At 38.7% G+C, this 17,831-nt stretch overlaps 1 protein-coding gene across 7 annotated transcripts in view; it reads left to right on the forward strand.

Moving 5' to 3' along the window:
- LOC139403950 (alpha-tubulin N-acetyltransferase 1-like) overlaps positions 1-17,831 on the forward strand; it is a 65,899-nt gene that overhangs the window by 28,901 nt on the left and 19,167 nt on the right. For all 7 annotated transcript variants that reach the window (XM_071147157.1, XM_071147161.1, XM_071147160.1 and 4 more), the window contains exons 5-7: positions 9,441-9,554; positions 10,923-11,024; positions 14,056-14,101. In XM_071147157.1, the coding sequence (XP_071003258.1) occupies positions 9,441-9,554; positions 10,923-11,024; positions 14,056-14,101 (262 nt within the window). The remainder of the gene's footprint in view (positions 1-9,440; positions 9,555-10,922; positions 11,025-14,055; positions 14,102-17,831) is intronic.

The raw sequence follows: 17,831 nt of genomic DNA on the forward strand, positions 1-17,831 counted from the left end.
AGAGGTTCTATTCATTCCATTTACCAGCCATATTACCAGGGTTACAGGTTCTATTCATTCTATTTACCAGTCATATTTCCAGGGTTAGAGGTTCTATTCATTCTATTTACCAGTCATATTACCAGGGTTAGAGGTTCTATTCATTCTATTTACCAGTCATATTACCAGGGTTATAGGTTCTATTCATTCTATTTACCAGGGTTAGAGGTTATATTCATTCTATTTACCAGTCATATTACCAGGGTTAGAGGTTCTATTCATTCTATTTACCAGTCATATTACCAGGGTTATATGTTCTATTCATTCTATTTACCAGGGTTAGAGGTTCTATTCATTCTATTTACCAGTCATATTACCAGGGTTACAGGTTCTATTCATTCTATTTACCAGTCATATTACCAGGGTTAGAGGTTCTATTCATTCTATTTACCAGTCATATTACCAGGGTTAGAGGTTCTATTCATTTTATTTACCAGTCATATTTCCAGGGTTAGAGGTTCTATTCATTCTATTTACCAGGGTTACAGGTTCTATTCATTCTATTTACCAGTCATATTACCAGGGTTAGAGGTTCTATTCATTCTATTTACCAGGGTTAGAGGTTCTATTCATTCTATTTACCAGTCATATTACCAGGGTTAGAGGTTCTATTCATTCTATTCACCAGTCATATTACCAGGGTTAGAGGTTCTATTCATTTTATTTACCAGGGTTAGAGGTTCTATTCATTCTATTTACCAGTCATATTACCAGGGTTAGAGGTTCTATTCATTCTATTTACCAGTCATATTACCAGGGTTAGAGGTTCTATTCATTCTATTTACCAGGGTTAGAGTTTCTATTCATTCTATTTACCAGTCATATTACCAGGGTTACAGGTTCTATTCATTCTATTTACTAGTCATATTACCAGGGTTACAGGTTCTATTCATTCTATTTACCAGGGTTAGAGGTTCTATTCATTCTATTTACCAGTCATATGACCAGGGTTACAGGTTCTATCCATTCTATTTACCAGTCATATTACCAGGGTTAGAGGTTCTATTCATTCTATTTACCAGTCATATTACCAGGGTTAGAGGTTCTATTCATTCTATTTACCAGTCATATTACCAGGGTTAGAGGTTCTATTCATTCTATTTACCAGTCATATTACCAGGGTTACAGGTTCTATTCATTCTATTTACCAGTCATATTACCAGGGTTACAGGTTCTATTCATTCTATTTACCAGGGTTAGAGGTTCTATTCATTCTATTTACCAGTCATATGACCAGGGTTACAGGTTCTATTCATTCTATTTACCAGTCATATTACCAGGGTTACAGGTTCTATTCATTCTATTTACCAGGGTTAGAGGTTCTATTCATTCTATTTACCAGTCATATTACCAGGGTTACAGGTTCTATTCATTCTATTTACCAGTCATATTACCAGGGTTAGAGGTTCTATTCATTCCATTTACCAGTCATATTACCAGGGTTACAGGTTCTATTCATTCTATTTACCAGTCATATTTCCAGGGTTAGAGGTTCTATTCATTCTATTTACCAGTCATATTACCAGGGTTAGAGGTTCTATTCATTCTATTTACCAGTCATATTACCAGGGTTATAGGTTCTATTCATTCTATTTACCAGGGTTAGAGGTTATATTCATTCTATTTACCAGTCATATTACCAGGGTTAGAGGTTCTATTCATTCTATTTACCAGTCATATTACCAGGGTTATATGTTCTATTCATTCTATTTACCAGGGTTAGAGGTTCTATTCATTCTATTTACCAGTCATATTACCAGGGTTACAGGTTCTATTCATTCTATTTACCAGTCATATTACCAGGGTTAGAGGTTCTATTCATTATATTTACCAGTCATATTACCAGGGTTAGAGGTTCTATTCATTCTATTTACCAGTCATATTACCAGGGTTAGAGGTTCTATTCATTTTATTTACCAGTCATATTACCAGGGTTAGAGGTTCTATTCATTCTATTTACCAGGGTTACAGGTTCTATTCATTCTATTTACCAGTCATATTACCAGGGTTAGAAGTTCTATTCATTCTATTTACCAGGGTTAGAGGTTCTATTCATTCTATTTACCAGTCATATTACCAGGGTTAGAGGTTCTATTCATTCTATTCACCAGTCATATTACCAGGGTTAGAGGTTCTATTCATTTTATTTACCAGGGTTAGAGGTTCTATTCATTCTATTTGCCAGTCATATTACCAGGGTTAGAGGTTCTATTCATTCTATTTACCAGTCATATTACCAGGGTTAGAGGTTCTATTCATTCTATTTACCAGGGTTAGAGTTTCTATTCATTCTATTTACCAGTCATATTACCAGGGTTACAGGTTCTATTCATTCTATTTACCAGGGTTAGAGGTTCTATTAATTCTATTTACCAGTCATATGACCAGGGTTACAGGTTCTATTCATTCTATTTACCAGTCATATTACCAGGGTTAGAGGTTCTATTCATTCTATTTACCAGTCATATTACCAGGGTTAGAGGTTCTATTCATTCTATTTACCAGTCATATTACCAGGGTTAGAGGTTCTATTCATTCTATTTACCAGTCATATTACCAGGGTTACAGGTTCTATTCATTCTATTTACCAGTCATATTACCAGGGTTACAGGTTCTATTCATTCTATTTACCAGGGTTAGAGGTTCTATTCATTCTATTTACCAGTCATATGACCAGGGTTACAGGTTCTATTCATTCTATTTACCAGTCATATTACCAGGGTTACAGGTTCTATTCATTCTATTTACCAGGGTTAGAGGTAATATTCATTCTATTTACCAGTCATATTACCAGGGTTACAGGTTCTATTCATTCTATTTACCAGTCATATTACCAGGGTTAGAGGTTCTATTCATTCTATTTACCAGTCATATTACCAGGGTTACAGGTTCTATTCATTCTATTTACCAGTCATATTACCAGGGTTAGAGGTTCTATTCATTCTATTTACCAGTCATATTACCAGGGTTAGAGGTTCTATTCATTCTATTTACCAGTCATATTACCAGGGTTATAGGTTCTATTCATTCTATTTACCAGGGTTAGAGGTTCTATTCATTCTATTTACCAGTCATATTACCAGGGTTAGAGGTTCTATTCATTCTATTTACCAGTCATATTACCAGGGTTATAGGTTCTATTCATTCTATTTACCAGGGTTAGAGGTTCTATTCATTCTCTTTACCAGTCATATTACCAGGGTTACAGGTTCTATTCATTCTATTTACCAGTCATATGACCAGGGTTAGAGGTTCTATTCATTCTATTTACCTGTCATATTACCAGGGTTAGAGGTTCTATTCATTCTATTTACCAGGGTTACAGGTTCTATTCATTCTATTTACCAGTCATATTACCAGGGTTAGAGGTTCTATTCATTCTATTTACCAGGGTTAGAGGTTCTATTCATTCTATTTACCAGTCATATTACCAGGGTTAGAGGTTCTATTCATTCTATTCACCAGTCATATTACCAGGGTTAGAGGTTCTATTCATTTTATTTACCAGGGTTAGAGGTTCTATTCATTCTATTTACCAGTCATATTACCAGGGTTAGAGGTTCTATTCATTCTATTTACCAGTCATATTACCAGGGTTAGAGGTTGTATTCATTCTATTTACCAGGGTTAGAGTTTCTATTCATTCTATTTACCAGTCATATGACCAGGGTTACAGGTTCTATTCATTCTATTTACCAGTCATATTACCAGGGTTAGAGGTTCTATTCATTCTATTTACCAGTCATATTACCAGGGTTAGAGGTTCTATTCATTCTATTCACCAGTCATATTACCAGGGTTAGAGGTTCTATTCATTTTATTTACCAGGGTTAGAGGTTCTATTCATTCTATTTACCAGTCATATTACCAGGGTTAGAGGTTCTATTCATTCTATTTACCAGTCATATTACCAGGGTTAGAGGTTCTATTCATTCTATTTACCAGGGTTAGAGTTTCTATTCATTCTATTTACCAGTCATATTACCAGGGTTACAGGTTCTATTCATTCTATTTACCAGTCATATTACCAGGGTTACAGGTTCTATTCATTCTATTTACCAGGGTTAGAGGTTCTATTCATTCTATTTGCCAGTCATATTACCAGGGTTAGAGGTTCTATTCATTCTATTTACCAGTCATATTACCAGGGTTAGAGGTTCTATTCATTCTATTTACCAGGGTTAGAGTTTCTATTCATTCTATTTACCAGTCATATTACCAGGGTTACAGGTTCTATTCATTCTATTTACCAGTCATATTACCAGGGTTACAGGTTCTATTCATTCTATTTACCAGGGTTAGAGGTTCTATTTATTCTATTTACCAGTCATATGACCAGGGTTACAGGTTCTATTCATTCTATTTACCAGTCATATTACCAGGGTTAGAGGTTCTATTCATTCTATTTACCAGTCATATTACCAGGGTTAGAGGTTCTATTCATTCTATTTACCAGTCATATTACCAGGGTTAGAGGTTCTATTCATTCTATTTACCAGTCATATTACCAGGGTTACAGGTTCTATTCATTCTATTTACCAGTCATATTACCAGGGTTACAGGTTCTATTCATTCTATTTACCAGGGTTAGAGGTTCTATTCATTCTATTTACCAGTCATATGACCAGGGTTACAGGTTCTATTCATTCTATTTACCAGTCATATTACCAGGGTTACAGGTTCTATTCATTCTATTTACCAGGGTTAGAGGTAATATTCATTCTATTTACCAGTCATATTACCAGGGTTACAGGTTCTATTCATTCTATTTACCAGTCATATTACCAGGGTTAGAGGTTCTATTCATTCTATTTACCAGTCATATTACCAGGGTTACAGGTTCTATTCATTCTATTTACCAGTCATATTACCAGGGTTAGAGGTTCTATTCATTCTATTTACCAGTCATATTACCAGGGTTAGAGGTTCTATTCATTCTATTTACCAGTCATATTACCAGGGTTATAGGTTCTATTCATTCTATTTACCAGGGTTAGAGGTTCTATTCATTCTATTTACCAGTCATATTACCAGGGTTAGAGGTTCTATTCATTCTATTTACCAGTCATATTACCAGGGTTATAGGTTCTATTCATTCTATTTACCAGGGTTAGAGGTTCTATTCATTCTCTTTACCAGTCATATTACCAGGGTTACAGGTTCTATTCATTCTATTTACCAGTCATATGACCAGGGTTAGAGGTTCTATTCATTCTATTTACCTGTCATATTACCAGGGTTAGAGGTTCTATTCATTCTATTTACCAGGGTTACAGGTTCTATTCATTCTATTTACCAGTCATATTACCAGGGTTAGAGGTTCTATTCATTCTATTTACCAGGGTTAGAGGTTCTATTCATTCTATTTACCAGTCATATTACCAGGGTTAGAGGTTCTATTCATTCTATTTACCAGTCATATTACCAGGGTTAGAGGTTCTATTCATTCTATTTACCAGTCATATTACCAGGGTTAGAGGTTCTATTCATTCTATTTACCCGTCATATTACCAGGGTTACAGGTTCTATTCATTCTATTTACCAGTCATATTACCAGGGTTACAGGTTCTATTTCATTCTATTTACCAGGGTTAGAGGTTCTATTCATTCTATTTACCAGTCATATGACCAGGGTTACAGGTTCTATTCATTCTATTTTCTATTCATTCTATTTACCAGTCATATTACCAGGGTTACAGGTTCTATTCATTCTATTACCAGGTAATATTCATTCTATTTTCATATTACCAGGGTTAGAGGTTCTATTCATTCTATTTACCAGTCATATTACCAGGGTTAGACGTTCTATTCATTCTATTTACCAGTCATATTACCAGGGTTACAGGTTCTATTCACCAGTCATATTACCAGGGTTAGAGGTTCTATTCATTCTATTTACCAGTCATATTACCAGGGTTAGAGGTTCTATTCATTCTATTTACCAGTCATATTACCAGGGTTACAGGTTCTATTCATTCTATTTACCAGGGTTAGAGGTTCTATTCATTCTATTTACCAGTCATATTACCAGGGTTAGAGGTTCTATTCATTCTATTTACCAGTCATATTACCAGGGTTAGAGGTTCTATTCATTCTATTTACCAGGGTTAGAGGTTCTATTCATTCTCTTTACCAGTCATATTACCAGGGTTACAGGTTCTATTCATTCTATTTACCAGTCATATGACCAGGGTTAGAGGTTCTATTCATTCTATTTACCTGTCATATTACCAGGGTTAGAGGTTCTATTCATTCTATTTACCAGGGTTACAGGTTCTATTCATTCTATTTACCAGTCATATTACCAGGGTTAGAGGTTCTATTCATTCTATTTACCAGGGTTAGAGGTTCTATTCATTCTATTTACCAGTCATATTACCAGGGTTAGAGGTTCTATTCATTCTATTTACCAGTCATATTACCAGGGTTAGAGGTTCTATTCATTTTATTTACCAGGTTTAGAGGTTCTATTCATTCTATTTACCAGTCATATTACCAGGGTTAGAGGTTCTATTCATTCTATTTACCAGTCATATTACCAGGGTTAGAGGTTCTATTCATTCTATTTACCAGGGTTAGAGTTTCTATTCATTCTATTTACCAGTCATATTACCAGGGTTACAGGTTCTATTCATTCTATTTACCAGTCATATTACCAGGGTTACAGGTTCTATTCATTCTATTTACCAGGGTTAGAGGTTCTATTCATTCTATTTACCAGTCATATGACCAGGGTTACAGGTTCTATTCATTCTATTTACCAGTCATATTACCAGGGTTAGAGGTTCTATTCATTCTATTTACCAGTAATATTACCAGGGTTAGAGGTTCTATTCATTCTATTTACCAGTCATATTACCAGGGTTAGAGGTTCTATTCATTCTATTTACCAGTCATATTACCAGGGTTACAGGTTCTATTCATTCTATTTACCAGTCATATTACCAGGGTTACAGGTTCTATTCATTCTATTTACCAGGGTTAGAGGTTCTATTCATTCTATTTACCAGTCATATGACCAGGGTTACAGGTTCTATTCATTCTATTTACCAGTCATATTACCAGGGTTACAGGTTCTATTCATTCTATTTACCAGGGTTAGAGGTTCTATTCATTCTATTTACCAGTCATATTACCAGGGTTACAGGTTCTATTCATTCTATTTACCAGTCATATTACCAGGGTTAGAGGTTCTATTCATTCCATTTACCAGTCATATTACCAGGGTTACAGGTTCTATTCATTCTATTTACCAGTCATATTTCCAGGGTTAGAGGTTCTATTCATTCTATTTACCAGTCATATTACCAGGGTTAGAGGTTCTATTCATTCTATTTACCAGTCATATTACCAGGGTTATAGGTTCTATTCATTCTATTTACCAGGGTTAGAGGTTATATTCATTCTATTTACCAGTCATATTACCAGGGTTAGAGGTTCTATTCATTCTATTTACCAGTCATATTACCAGGGTTATATGTTCTATTCATTCTATTTACCAGGGTTAGAGGTTCTATTCATTCTATTTACCAGTCATATTACCAGGGTTACAGGTTCTATTCATTCTATTTACCAGTCATATTACCAGGGTTAGAGGTTCTATTCATTTTATTTACCAGTCATATTACCAGGGTTAGAGGTTCTATTCATTCTATTTACCAGGGTTACAGGTTCTATTCATTCTATTTACCAGTCATATTACCAGGGTTAGAAGTTCTATTCATTCTATTTACCAGGGTTAGAGGTTCTATTCATTCTATTTACCAGTCATATTACCAGGGTTAGAGGTTCTATTCATTCTATTCACCAGTCATATTACCAGGGTTAGAGGTTCTATTCATTTTATTTACCAGGGTTAGAGGTTCTATTCATTCTATTTGCCAGTCATATTACCAGGGTTAGAGGTTCTATTCATTCTATTTACCAGTCATATTACCAGGGTTAGAGGTTCTATTCATTCTATTTACCAGGGTTAGAGTTTCTATTCATTCTATTTACCAGTCATATTACCAGGGTTACAGGTTCTATTCATTCTATTTACCAGTCATATTACCAGGGTTACAGGTTCTATTCATTCTATTTACCAGGGTTAGAGGTTCTATTCATTCTATTTACCAGTCATATGACCAGGGTTACAGGTTCTATTCATTCTATTTACCAGTCATATTACCAGGGTTAGAGGTTCTATTCATTCTATTTACCAGTCATATTACCAGGGTTAGAGGTTCTATTCATTCTATTTACCAGTCATATTACCAGGGTTAGAGGTTCTATTCATTCTATTTACCAGTCATATTACCAGGGTTACAGGTTCTATTCATTCTATTTACCAGTCATATTACCAGGGTTACAGGTTCTATTCATTCTATTTACCAGGGTTAGAGGTTCTATTCATTCTATTTACCAGTCATATGACCAGGGTTACAGGTTCTATTCATTCTATTTACCAGTCATATTACCAGGGTTACAGGTTCTATTCATTCTATTTACCAGGGTTAGAGGTAATATTCATTCTATTTACCAGTCATATTACCAGGGTTACAGGTTCTATTCATTCTATTTACCAGTCATATTACCAGGGTTAGAGGTTCTATTCATTCTATTTACCAGTCATATTACCAGGGTTACAGGTTCTATTCATTCTATTTACCAGTCATATTACCAGGGTTAGAGGTTCTATTCATTCTATTTACCAGTCATATTACCAGGGTTAGAGGTTCTATTAATTCTATTTACCAGTCATATTACCAGGGTTATAGGTTCTATTCATTCTATTTACCAGGGTTAGAGGTTCTATTCATTCTATTTACCAGTCATATTACCAGGGTTAGAGGTTCTATTCATTCTATTTACCAGTCATATTACCAGGGTTATAGGTTCTATTCATTCTATTTACCAGGGTTAGAGGTTCTATTCATTCTCTTTACCAGTCATATTACCAGGGTTACAGGTTCTATTCATTCTATTTACCTGTCATATTACCAGGGTTAGAGGTTCTATTCATTCTATTTACCAGTCATATTACCAGGGTTAGAGGTTCTATTCATTCTATTTACCAGGGTTAGAGGTTCCAAGACTGTTCTATTCATTCTATTTGTATGTGTGCTGCTGCTTTGTGGCCAAAAAACAACTAAACGAATATATATATATATATATTTATATATATATATTTTTTTTAACCTGTTATGACGGTTATTTTATTTTCATGAGTCTTCATCCAGAACCATAATTGTGACAGGCCTATTCAAATGTACTAGTTTCCCTATGTATAATGCTTTTGATTACTCCTAATTGCCCCTGAAGGGATTAGTCAAAGCTGAATTCGATTCAGTTGAGAATTGACTTGAATTTTGAATTGCATGACGTTGTGTTGAATCTAATTCATTGTAATGTCTCCCTAGGACCAGCAGGGGGCGCATGTCGAGACAGAGCCTCTGTGTGTCTTGGATTTCTTTGTGAAAGAGAACCTTCAGAGGCATGGCTACGGACTGGAGCTGTTTAGTTTCATGCTGCAGGTGAGACAGACACCACGCCTTTACCTGGGACAGATGCAGGGTTGGGGTTTACCTGGGACAGATGCAGGGTTGGGGTTTACCTGGGACAGATGCAGGGTTGGGCTTTACCTGGGACAGATGCAGGGTTGAGGTTTACCTGGGACAGATGCAGGGTTGAGGTTTACCTGGGACAGATGCAGGGTTGAGGTTTACCTGGGACAGATGCAGGGTTGGGGTTTACCTGGGACAGAAGCAGGGTTGGGGTTTACCTGGGACAGAAGCAGGGTTGGGGTTTACCTGGGATGGAAGCAGGGTTGGGGTTTACCTGGGATGGAAGCAGGGGTGGGGTTTACCTGGGACGGAAGCAGGGGTGGGGTTCACCTGGGACGGGGTCAATTCGAATTGGAGTAAACTGAAATCCAATTCAATAATTGAAAAATTGCATTTGTCAGTAATGATTTCTCAATAAACTGTGAAGGAGATATTTATTTTTAAATGTTTTACATTTGTCCATTGTAAATTCAAATCACTTCCTGAATTGAGATGTTTCGATTCAAATTGACTCCAACCCTGGACAGAAGGGATGAACACTGAATGGTTACGCCTGACTGAATGCTGGGGTATATTCACTAAGAAAGCAAACGGCAAGGGACCTACCTGAATTTGTCCGATAAGAAACTTGTTTTCATTAGAAGTTTTTTGTTACAAAGCTTTTTCCTACAGTTTGCACTAATGAATACACCCCTGCTCTCATGTATGTTGAGCGGAGCACTCAGTCTGGTTTGACTCGGGGTGTATTGATTACGACGATTCTTTTACAAAACATTTTGAAACAGAAACCGTTTAATGTAAACTCTGTTGAGTTCCGTTTTGTTCTTAAAGGGAAGTTGTAGTTCAGTCGTGTCTCTCTTTAAAACAAAAAAAAATAAGGGTCTGGAAGAAGTTGGAAGGAACCCCGTGGAAGAATCTATCATTTATAGATGTGCAACTTGTGCCAAGTACTTTGTAGACTATTCAGATTGGAATGGCAGCTTGTGGAAACCATACAATTAAAATTAAACTACCACTTCCACTTTAAGAACACAGCAGCTTTTATGTCGTGTTGAAGAGCGTTTGGGAGTAAACGGTCTCTGTTGCAAAACGTTTTTGTTTTTTTTGCAACAGATTACATTTTTTTTTGCAACAGAATCAGTGTAATGAACACACCCCAGGCTATGAAAACTAGAGCACACAGACTGGAATGTGTTGGAGGCAGAGTCGCTACACTAGAAGTGATATTGCTAGAGATTACAGAGGGTTGTCAAGAGGGTGCTTTCCCAAATGTCTGTTTGCTCGTTGAGACGTGTGGTAATTGCTCCGTTTGTTTTCTCCCCCCCCCTCCATGTTCAGCACAAAAAGGTAGAGCCAGTGATGATGGCTTACGACAGGCCCTCCCCTAAGTTCCTCTCTTTCCTGGAGAAGCATTACTGTCTGAAAAACAGTGTACCTCAGGTATGATTTCGGGGCGGTCTCTCCGACCCCAACACCTTATCGTCACTCTGGTAAATGATTATACAGGCCTGACACCAACAGCCTAATATAATGAAAATAGCTATGGAAATATCATAAACGAACGGTTTCAGACTGAGATAAGACAGGAGGTGAAGGGGGTATGGGCTAAATATAGAAAGCATGACTGGTGCAATTAAGATATGATTTGATATGGATATGACGCAGGCAGGATGGTACTATTAGATAAAAGTACATGTAGATTTCCATTAGTCCCCTGGGCATATCAAACTCAGATACAGTCAGCCGCCAAACTGAGATACAGTCAGCCGCCAAACTGAGATACAGTCAGCCGCCAAACTCAGATACAGTCAGCCGCCAAACTCAGATACAGTCAGCCATCAAACTCAGATACAGTCAGCCATCAAACTGAGATACAGTCAGCCGTCAAGCTGAGATACAGTCAGCCGTCAAGCTGAGATACAGTCAGCCATCAAACTCAGATACAGTCAGCCGCCAAGCTGAGATACAGTCAGCCATCAAACTGAGATACAGTCAGCCATCAAACTGAGATACAGTCAGCCATCAAACTGAGATACAGTCAGCCATCAAACTGAGATACAGTCAGCCGCCAAACTGAGATACAGTCAGCCGCCAAACTGAGATACAGTCAACCATCAAACTGAGATACAGTCAGCCATCAAACTGAGATACAGTCAGCCGCCAAACTGAGATACAGTCAGCCATCAAACTGAGATACAGTCAGCCATCAAACTGAGATACAGTCAGCCGCCAAACTGAGATACAGTCAGCCGCCAAACTGAGATACAGTCAGCCATCAAACTGAGATACAGTCAGCCGCCAAACTGAGATACAGTCAGCCATCAAACTGAGATACAGTCAGCCGCCAAACTGAGATACAGTCAGCCATCAAACTGAGATACAGTCAGCCACCAAACTGAGATACAGTCAGCCATCAAACTGAGATACAGTCAGCCGCCAAACTGAGATACAGTCAGCCGCCAAACTGAGATACAGTCAGCCGCCAAACTGAGATACAGTCAGCCATCAAACTGAGATACAGTCAGCCGCCAAACTGAGATACAGTCAGCCATCAAACTGAGATACAGTCAGCCGCCAAACTGAGATACAGTCAGCCGTCATCAGTCATGTGACTCCTCACCTCCAGACGACTAAAGCAAAGTAAGCAGTAGGTCAAAAAACTTTTTGTAAGCAGAGATGGAATTATACAGTACCACCAACATTTTAGGAGTATTCAATCAATAAATCAATTGAACACATTTTAAACCCGTTTATGGAGATGTATCATTTCTTATAATTATAAAAGTTCAAGTTTTAGCCTCATGTTTTCCTGTTTTATCTGATGAGACAATATTTCACTTGAGATCAAAATCAGGTTGTAAAAAAAAAAGCTGAGGGTGTTGTTGTTAAAAGGGTGTTGTTGTTAAAAGGGTGTTGTTGTTAAAAGGGTGTTGTTGTTAAAAGGGTGTTGTTGTTAAAAGGGTGTTGTTGTTAAGGGTGTTGTTGTTAAGGGTGGTGTTGTTAAAAGGGTGTTGTTGTTGTTAAAAGGGTGTTGTTGTTAAAAGGGTGTTGTTGTTAAGGGTGGTGTTGTTGTTAAGGGTGGTGTTGTTGTTAAGGGTGTTGGTGTTGTTATGAGGGTGTTGTTGTTGTTGTTATGAGGGTGTTGTTGTTGTTGTTATGAGGATGTTGTTGTTGTTTTGTTGTTATGAGGGTGTTGTTGTTATGAAGGTGTTGTTGTTGTTGTTGTTGTTATGAGGTTGTTGTTGTTGTTGTTATGGGGGTGTTGTTGTTGTTGTTATGAGGGTGTTGTTGTTGTTATGACGGTGTTGTTGTTGTTGTTATGATGGTGTCGTTGTTGTTGTTATGCGGGTGTTGTTAAAAGGGTGATGTTGTTATGAGGGTGTTGTTAAAAGGGTGTTATGGAAAGGTGAGGATAAACAACAGCGTGTTGGTCAATGAGTGTGTCCCAAGGGGCCCTGGTCAAAAGTAGTGCACTACGTTACCCATAGGGCTCTGGTACGAAGTAGTGGACTATAAAGAGAATAGGGTGCCATTTGGGATGCACACAATGAGTCACTTCCTGTTTGTGATTACACCACAGTGAGTCCTCCAGACTGAGATAACCTCCAAAGCCTTACTCATTATGCTGGCCCTATGGTTAACGATTCTGTTAATAACCTCCAAAGCCTTACTCAGCATGCTGGCCCTATGGTTAATGATTCTGTTAATAACCTTCAAAGCCTTACTCATCATGCTGGCCCTATGGTTAATGATTCTGTTAATAACCTTCAAAGCCTTACTCAGCATGCTGGCCCTATGGTTAATGATTCTGTTAATAACCTTCAAAGCCTTACTCATCATGCTGGCCCTATGGTTAATGATTCTGTTAATAACCTCCAAAGCCTTACTCATCATGCTGGCCCTATGGTTAACGATTCTGTTAATAACCTCCAAAGCCTTACTCATCATGCCGGCCCTATGGTTAATGATTATGTTAAACAGACTAAATACATTACCTGGATGTCATGTATCTATCATCTACCTGGTGATTTATTTATCTTCCTTCATGTCATCAGTCTTTCTCTCTCGCTCTCTCTCTCTTCTTGACCCTGTCCCCTTTTCTCTCTCTCTCTCTCTCTCTCTCTCTCTCTCTCTCTCTCTCTCTCTCTCTCTCTCTCTCTTCTTGACCCTGTCCCCTTTTCTCTCTCTCTCTCTCTCTCTCTCTCTCTCTCTCTTCTTGACCCTGTCCCCTTTTCTCTCTCTCTCTCTCTTCCTGACCCTGTCCCCTTTTCTCTCTCTGTCTCTCTTCCTGACCCTGTCCCCTTTTCTTTCTCTCTCTCTCTCTCTCTCTCTCTCTCTCTCTCTCTCTCTCTCTCTCTCTCTCTCTATCTCTCTCTCTTCCTGACCCTGTCCCCTTTTTTCTCTCTCTCTCTCTCTCTCTCTCTCTCTCTTTCTCTCTCTCTCTTCTGACCCCCTCCCTCTCTCTTTCTAGGTCAATAACTTTGTGGTGTTTGACGGTTTCTTCGCCAAAAAATCAGGTAATATTCCAGAATATTCTGCCTATATATCTCAATTCTATCTGTGTTGTTTTGGATGAATAGTGTTGTGTAACTGCCTGTGTACCAAATGGTTCTCTTTTCCCTATATAGTGCACTACTTTATACTAGAGCCCTGTGGGTCCTGGTCAAGAGTAGTGCACTAAATAGGAAATAGAGTGCCATTTGGCCGCACAAACAGTTGTCTCTTCATGCCTGTGGTGGTGTGGTAATAGGAGTATGGTTTGGACTAGCGTGGGCATCCACACCCTCACAGGTGCCTTCTAGTGGCACGTCTAATGTGGAGTAGGCTGCCTCTCTCTGTTCCCATTAAAACAGACACCCAAGTGTTTTCAGCTGACTTATGGCTTCCGGATTCTTCCAAAACAGTTCAGAAGAGTTTGCATGTATTATGATGCCATTTTATGACGATTTTTGAACTTTTTTTTTCGGGTGTTCGCGCACGCAAAACATTTTCTGGAGGCAAGCCGAAGTCTACGCCCCTTCGTTGGTGATTGGTCAACAGTAGGGATTCTTCAATAAAGTCTTTGTTGTCATTCAACGAGAGACGACTCGTTTTCATGCACATTGTTTCATTGAGAAACACTGCACCAAACATCTTAGTTAATGTAAAATTACCCACCTAATATCTCCTCTGCAAAAACGTCCAAATGAATGACAGATTTCTGACTTTTTTGAGGAAGTGACGTCTAGCTATTGAGTCTCAAAATGGACAAACAGTATATTACTGTTTTTTTCCCTTGTTTTTCAAGCGAAGGTCTTTTAATGGAGAATGCGAGCACACTCGTTCGGTTCATCAAGCCGAGTTTCGATAGGGGCCAGCCGAACTGAAGCTTGCAGAGGCCTTTATACCCCCTTGACTTTTTACAGCCTGAATTCAAAATGTATTAAATCTTTTTTGTTCTTCTCCCATCTACATAACTACCCCATAATGACAGGTGAAACAGGTTTTTAGAAATGTTTGCAAATGTATTGAAAATTAAATATCTAATTTACATAAGTGTTCATACCCCTGAGTCAATACTTTGTAGAAGCACATTTGGCAGCGATTACAGCTTTGCGTCATCTTGGGTATGTCTGTAACCACTTTGGACATCTGGATTTGAGGATTTTCTGCCATTCTTCCTTGCATATTTTCTCAAGCTCTGTTAAAATTAGATGGGGAGTGGTGGTGAACAGCAATCTTCAAGTCTTTCCATATATTTTCAATGGTATTCAAGTCTGGGTTTTGGCTGTTCTGAAGCCATTCCAGCATTGCTTTGACCCAATTTAAGGTTGTTTGCACTCTGAAGCAGGTTCTCGTGAAGGATTTGCCTGTATTCGGCTCCATTCATTGTTCCCTCTATCTTTACCAGTCTCCTAGTCCCTGGCACTGAAAAGCTTCCTCATAGCGTGATGCTGCCACCACCATGCTTCGCGGTAGGGATGGTGTTAGACAGGTGATGAGCTGTGCCAGGTTTTCTCCAGACATAGCACTTTGCAATCAGGCCAAAGAGTTAAATGTTTGTCGCATCAGGCCACAGAATATTTTCAAATGACTTTTTTTGCAAACTGCAGGTGTGCTGTCATGTGCCTTTTTCTCAGGAGTGCCTTCAGTCTGGCCACTCGCCCATAAAGTCCATATTGGTGAAGTGCTGTAGAGACTGTGTCCTTCAAGGCAGGTTCTACCATCTCAGCCAAGGAACTCTGTAGTTCTGTCAGAGTGGTCAAATGGTTATTGGTCACCTCCCTGACCAAGGTCCTTCTTGCTCAGTTGCTCAGTTTGGTCGCACGGCCAACTCTCCCAATAATGGAGACCACTGTGATCTTGGAAACATACACGGAAATGTTTTATACCCTTCCCCAGATATATGCCTCATCACAATTCTATATCTGAGATCTTATGGTATAGTTTCTGCTCTAACATGCACTGTCAACTGTGGGACCTTATATAGACAGGTGTGTTTCTTTCTAAATCATGCCCAAGCAATGGAATTTACCACAGGTGGACCCCAATCAAGATGTAATGACATCTCAAGGATGGCGAAAGGAAATTGGATGCACCTGAGCTCAATTTGGAGTGTCATAGCAAAGAGGTGTGAATACTCACAGTACCAGTCAAAAGTTTGGAAACCTACAATGTTTTCACTTTTTCATTATGGGGTATTCTGTGTAGATGGGTGTGAAAAAATAATAATATTGAATCCATTTTGAATTCAGTCTGTAACACAACAATATGTGGATTAAGTCAAGGGGTGTGAATACTTTCTGTAGATAGAAAGATGGGTAGATACAGGGCCTCCGCAAAGTATTCAGACCCATTGACTTATTCCACATTTTGTTACGTTACCGCCTTATTCTAAAATTGATTAAATGTTTTTTTAAATTTTTTATCCTCAATACCCCATAATAACAAAGCAAAAACTGTTTTGGGGATTTTTTTTTGCAAATGTATCAAAATATAAAAAACAGACATATCTTATTTACGTAAGTGTTCAGATCCTTTTGCTATGAGACTCGAAATTGTGCTCAGGTGCATCCTGTTTCCATTGATCATCCTTGAGATGTTTCTACAACTTGATTAGAGTCCACCTGTGGTAAATTCAATTGATTGGACATGATTTGGAAAGGCACACACCTGTCTATATAAGGTCCTATAGTTGACAGTGCATGTCAGAGCAAAAACCATACCACGAGGTTGAAGGAATTGTCCGTAGAGCTATGAGACAGGATTTTGTCAAGGCACAGATCTGGAGAAGGGTACCCAAACATTTCTGCAACATTGAAGGTCCTCAAGAACACAGTGGACTCCATCATTCTTAAATGGAAGCCACCAATACTCTTCCTAGAGCTGGCCGCCTGGCCAAACTGAACAATCAGGGTAGAAGGGCCTTGGTCAGGAAGGTGACCAAGAACCCGATGGTCACTCTGACAAAGCTCCAGAGTTCCTCTGTGGAGATGGGAGAACCTTCCAGAAGGACAAGCATCTCTGCAGCACTCCACCAATCAGGCCTTTATGGTAAAGTGGCCAGACAGAAGCCACACATGACAGCCCACTTGGAGTTTGCCAAATGGCACCTAAAGACTCTCAGAGCATGAGAAACAAGATTCTCTGGTCTGATGAAACCAAGATTGAAAACATTGGCCTGAGTACCAAGTTTCACATCTGGAGGAAACCTGGCACCATCCCTACGGTGAAGCATGGTGGTGGTGTCAGCATCATGCTGTGGGGATATTTTTCAGTGGCAGGGGATAAAAGACTAGTCAGGATCGAGGGAAAGATGAACGGAGCAAAGTACAGAGAGATCCTTGATGAAAACCTGCTCCAGAGCGCTCAGGACCTCAGACTGGGGCAAAAGTTCACCTTCCAACAGGACAACGACCCTAAGCACACAGCCAAGACAATGCAGGAGTGGCTTCGGGAGAAGTCTTTGAATGTCCTTGAATGGCCCAGCCAGAGTCCGGATTGAACCCGACCGAACATCTCTGGAGAGACCTGATAATAGCTGTGCAGCAACGCTCCCCATCCAACCTGACAGAACTTGTGAGGATCTGCAGAGAAGAAACTCCTCAAATACAGGTGTGCCAAGCTTGTAGCGTCATACCCAAGAAGACTCAAGGCTGTAATCCCTGCCAAAGGTGCTTCAACAAAGTACTGAGTTAAGGGGTCTGAATACAAATTTTTATTTGTATAAATTTGCAAACATTTCTTAACTTGTTTTTGCTTTGTCAT

The sequence above is a fragment of the Oncorhynchus clarkii genome, unplaced genomic scaffold (genome assembly GCF_045791955.1).
Source record: "Oncorhynchus clarkii lewisi isolate Uvic-CL-2024 unplaced genomic scaffold, UVic_Ocla_1.0 unplaced_contig_8382_pilon_pilon, whole genome shotgun sequence".
NCBI lineage: Eukaryota > Metazoa > Chordata > Actinopteri > Salmoniformes > Salmonidae > Oncorhynchus > Oncorhynchus clarkii.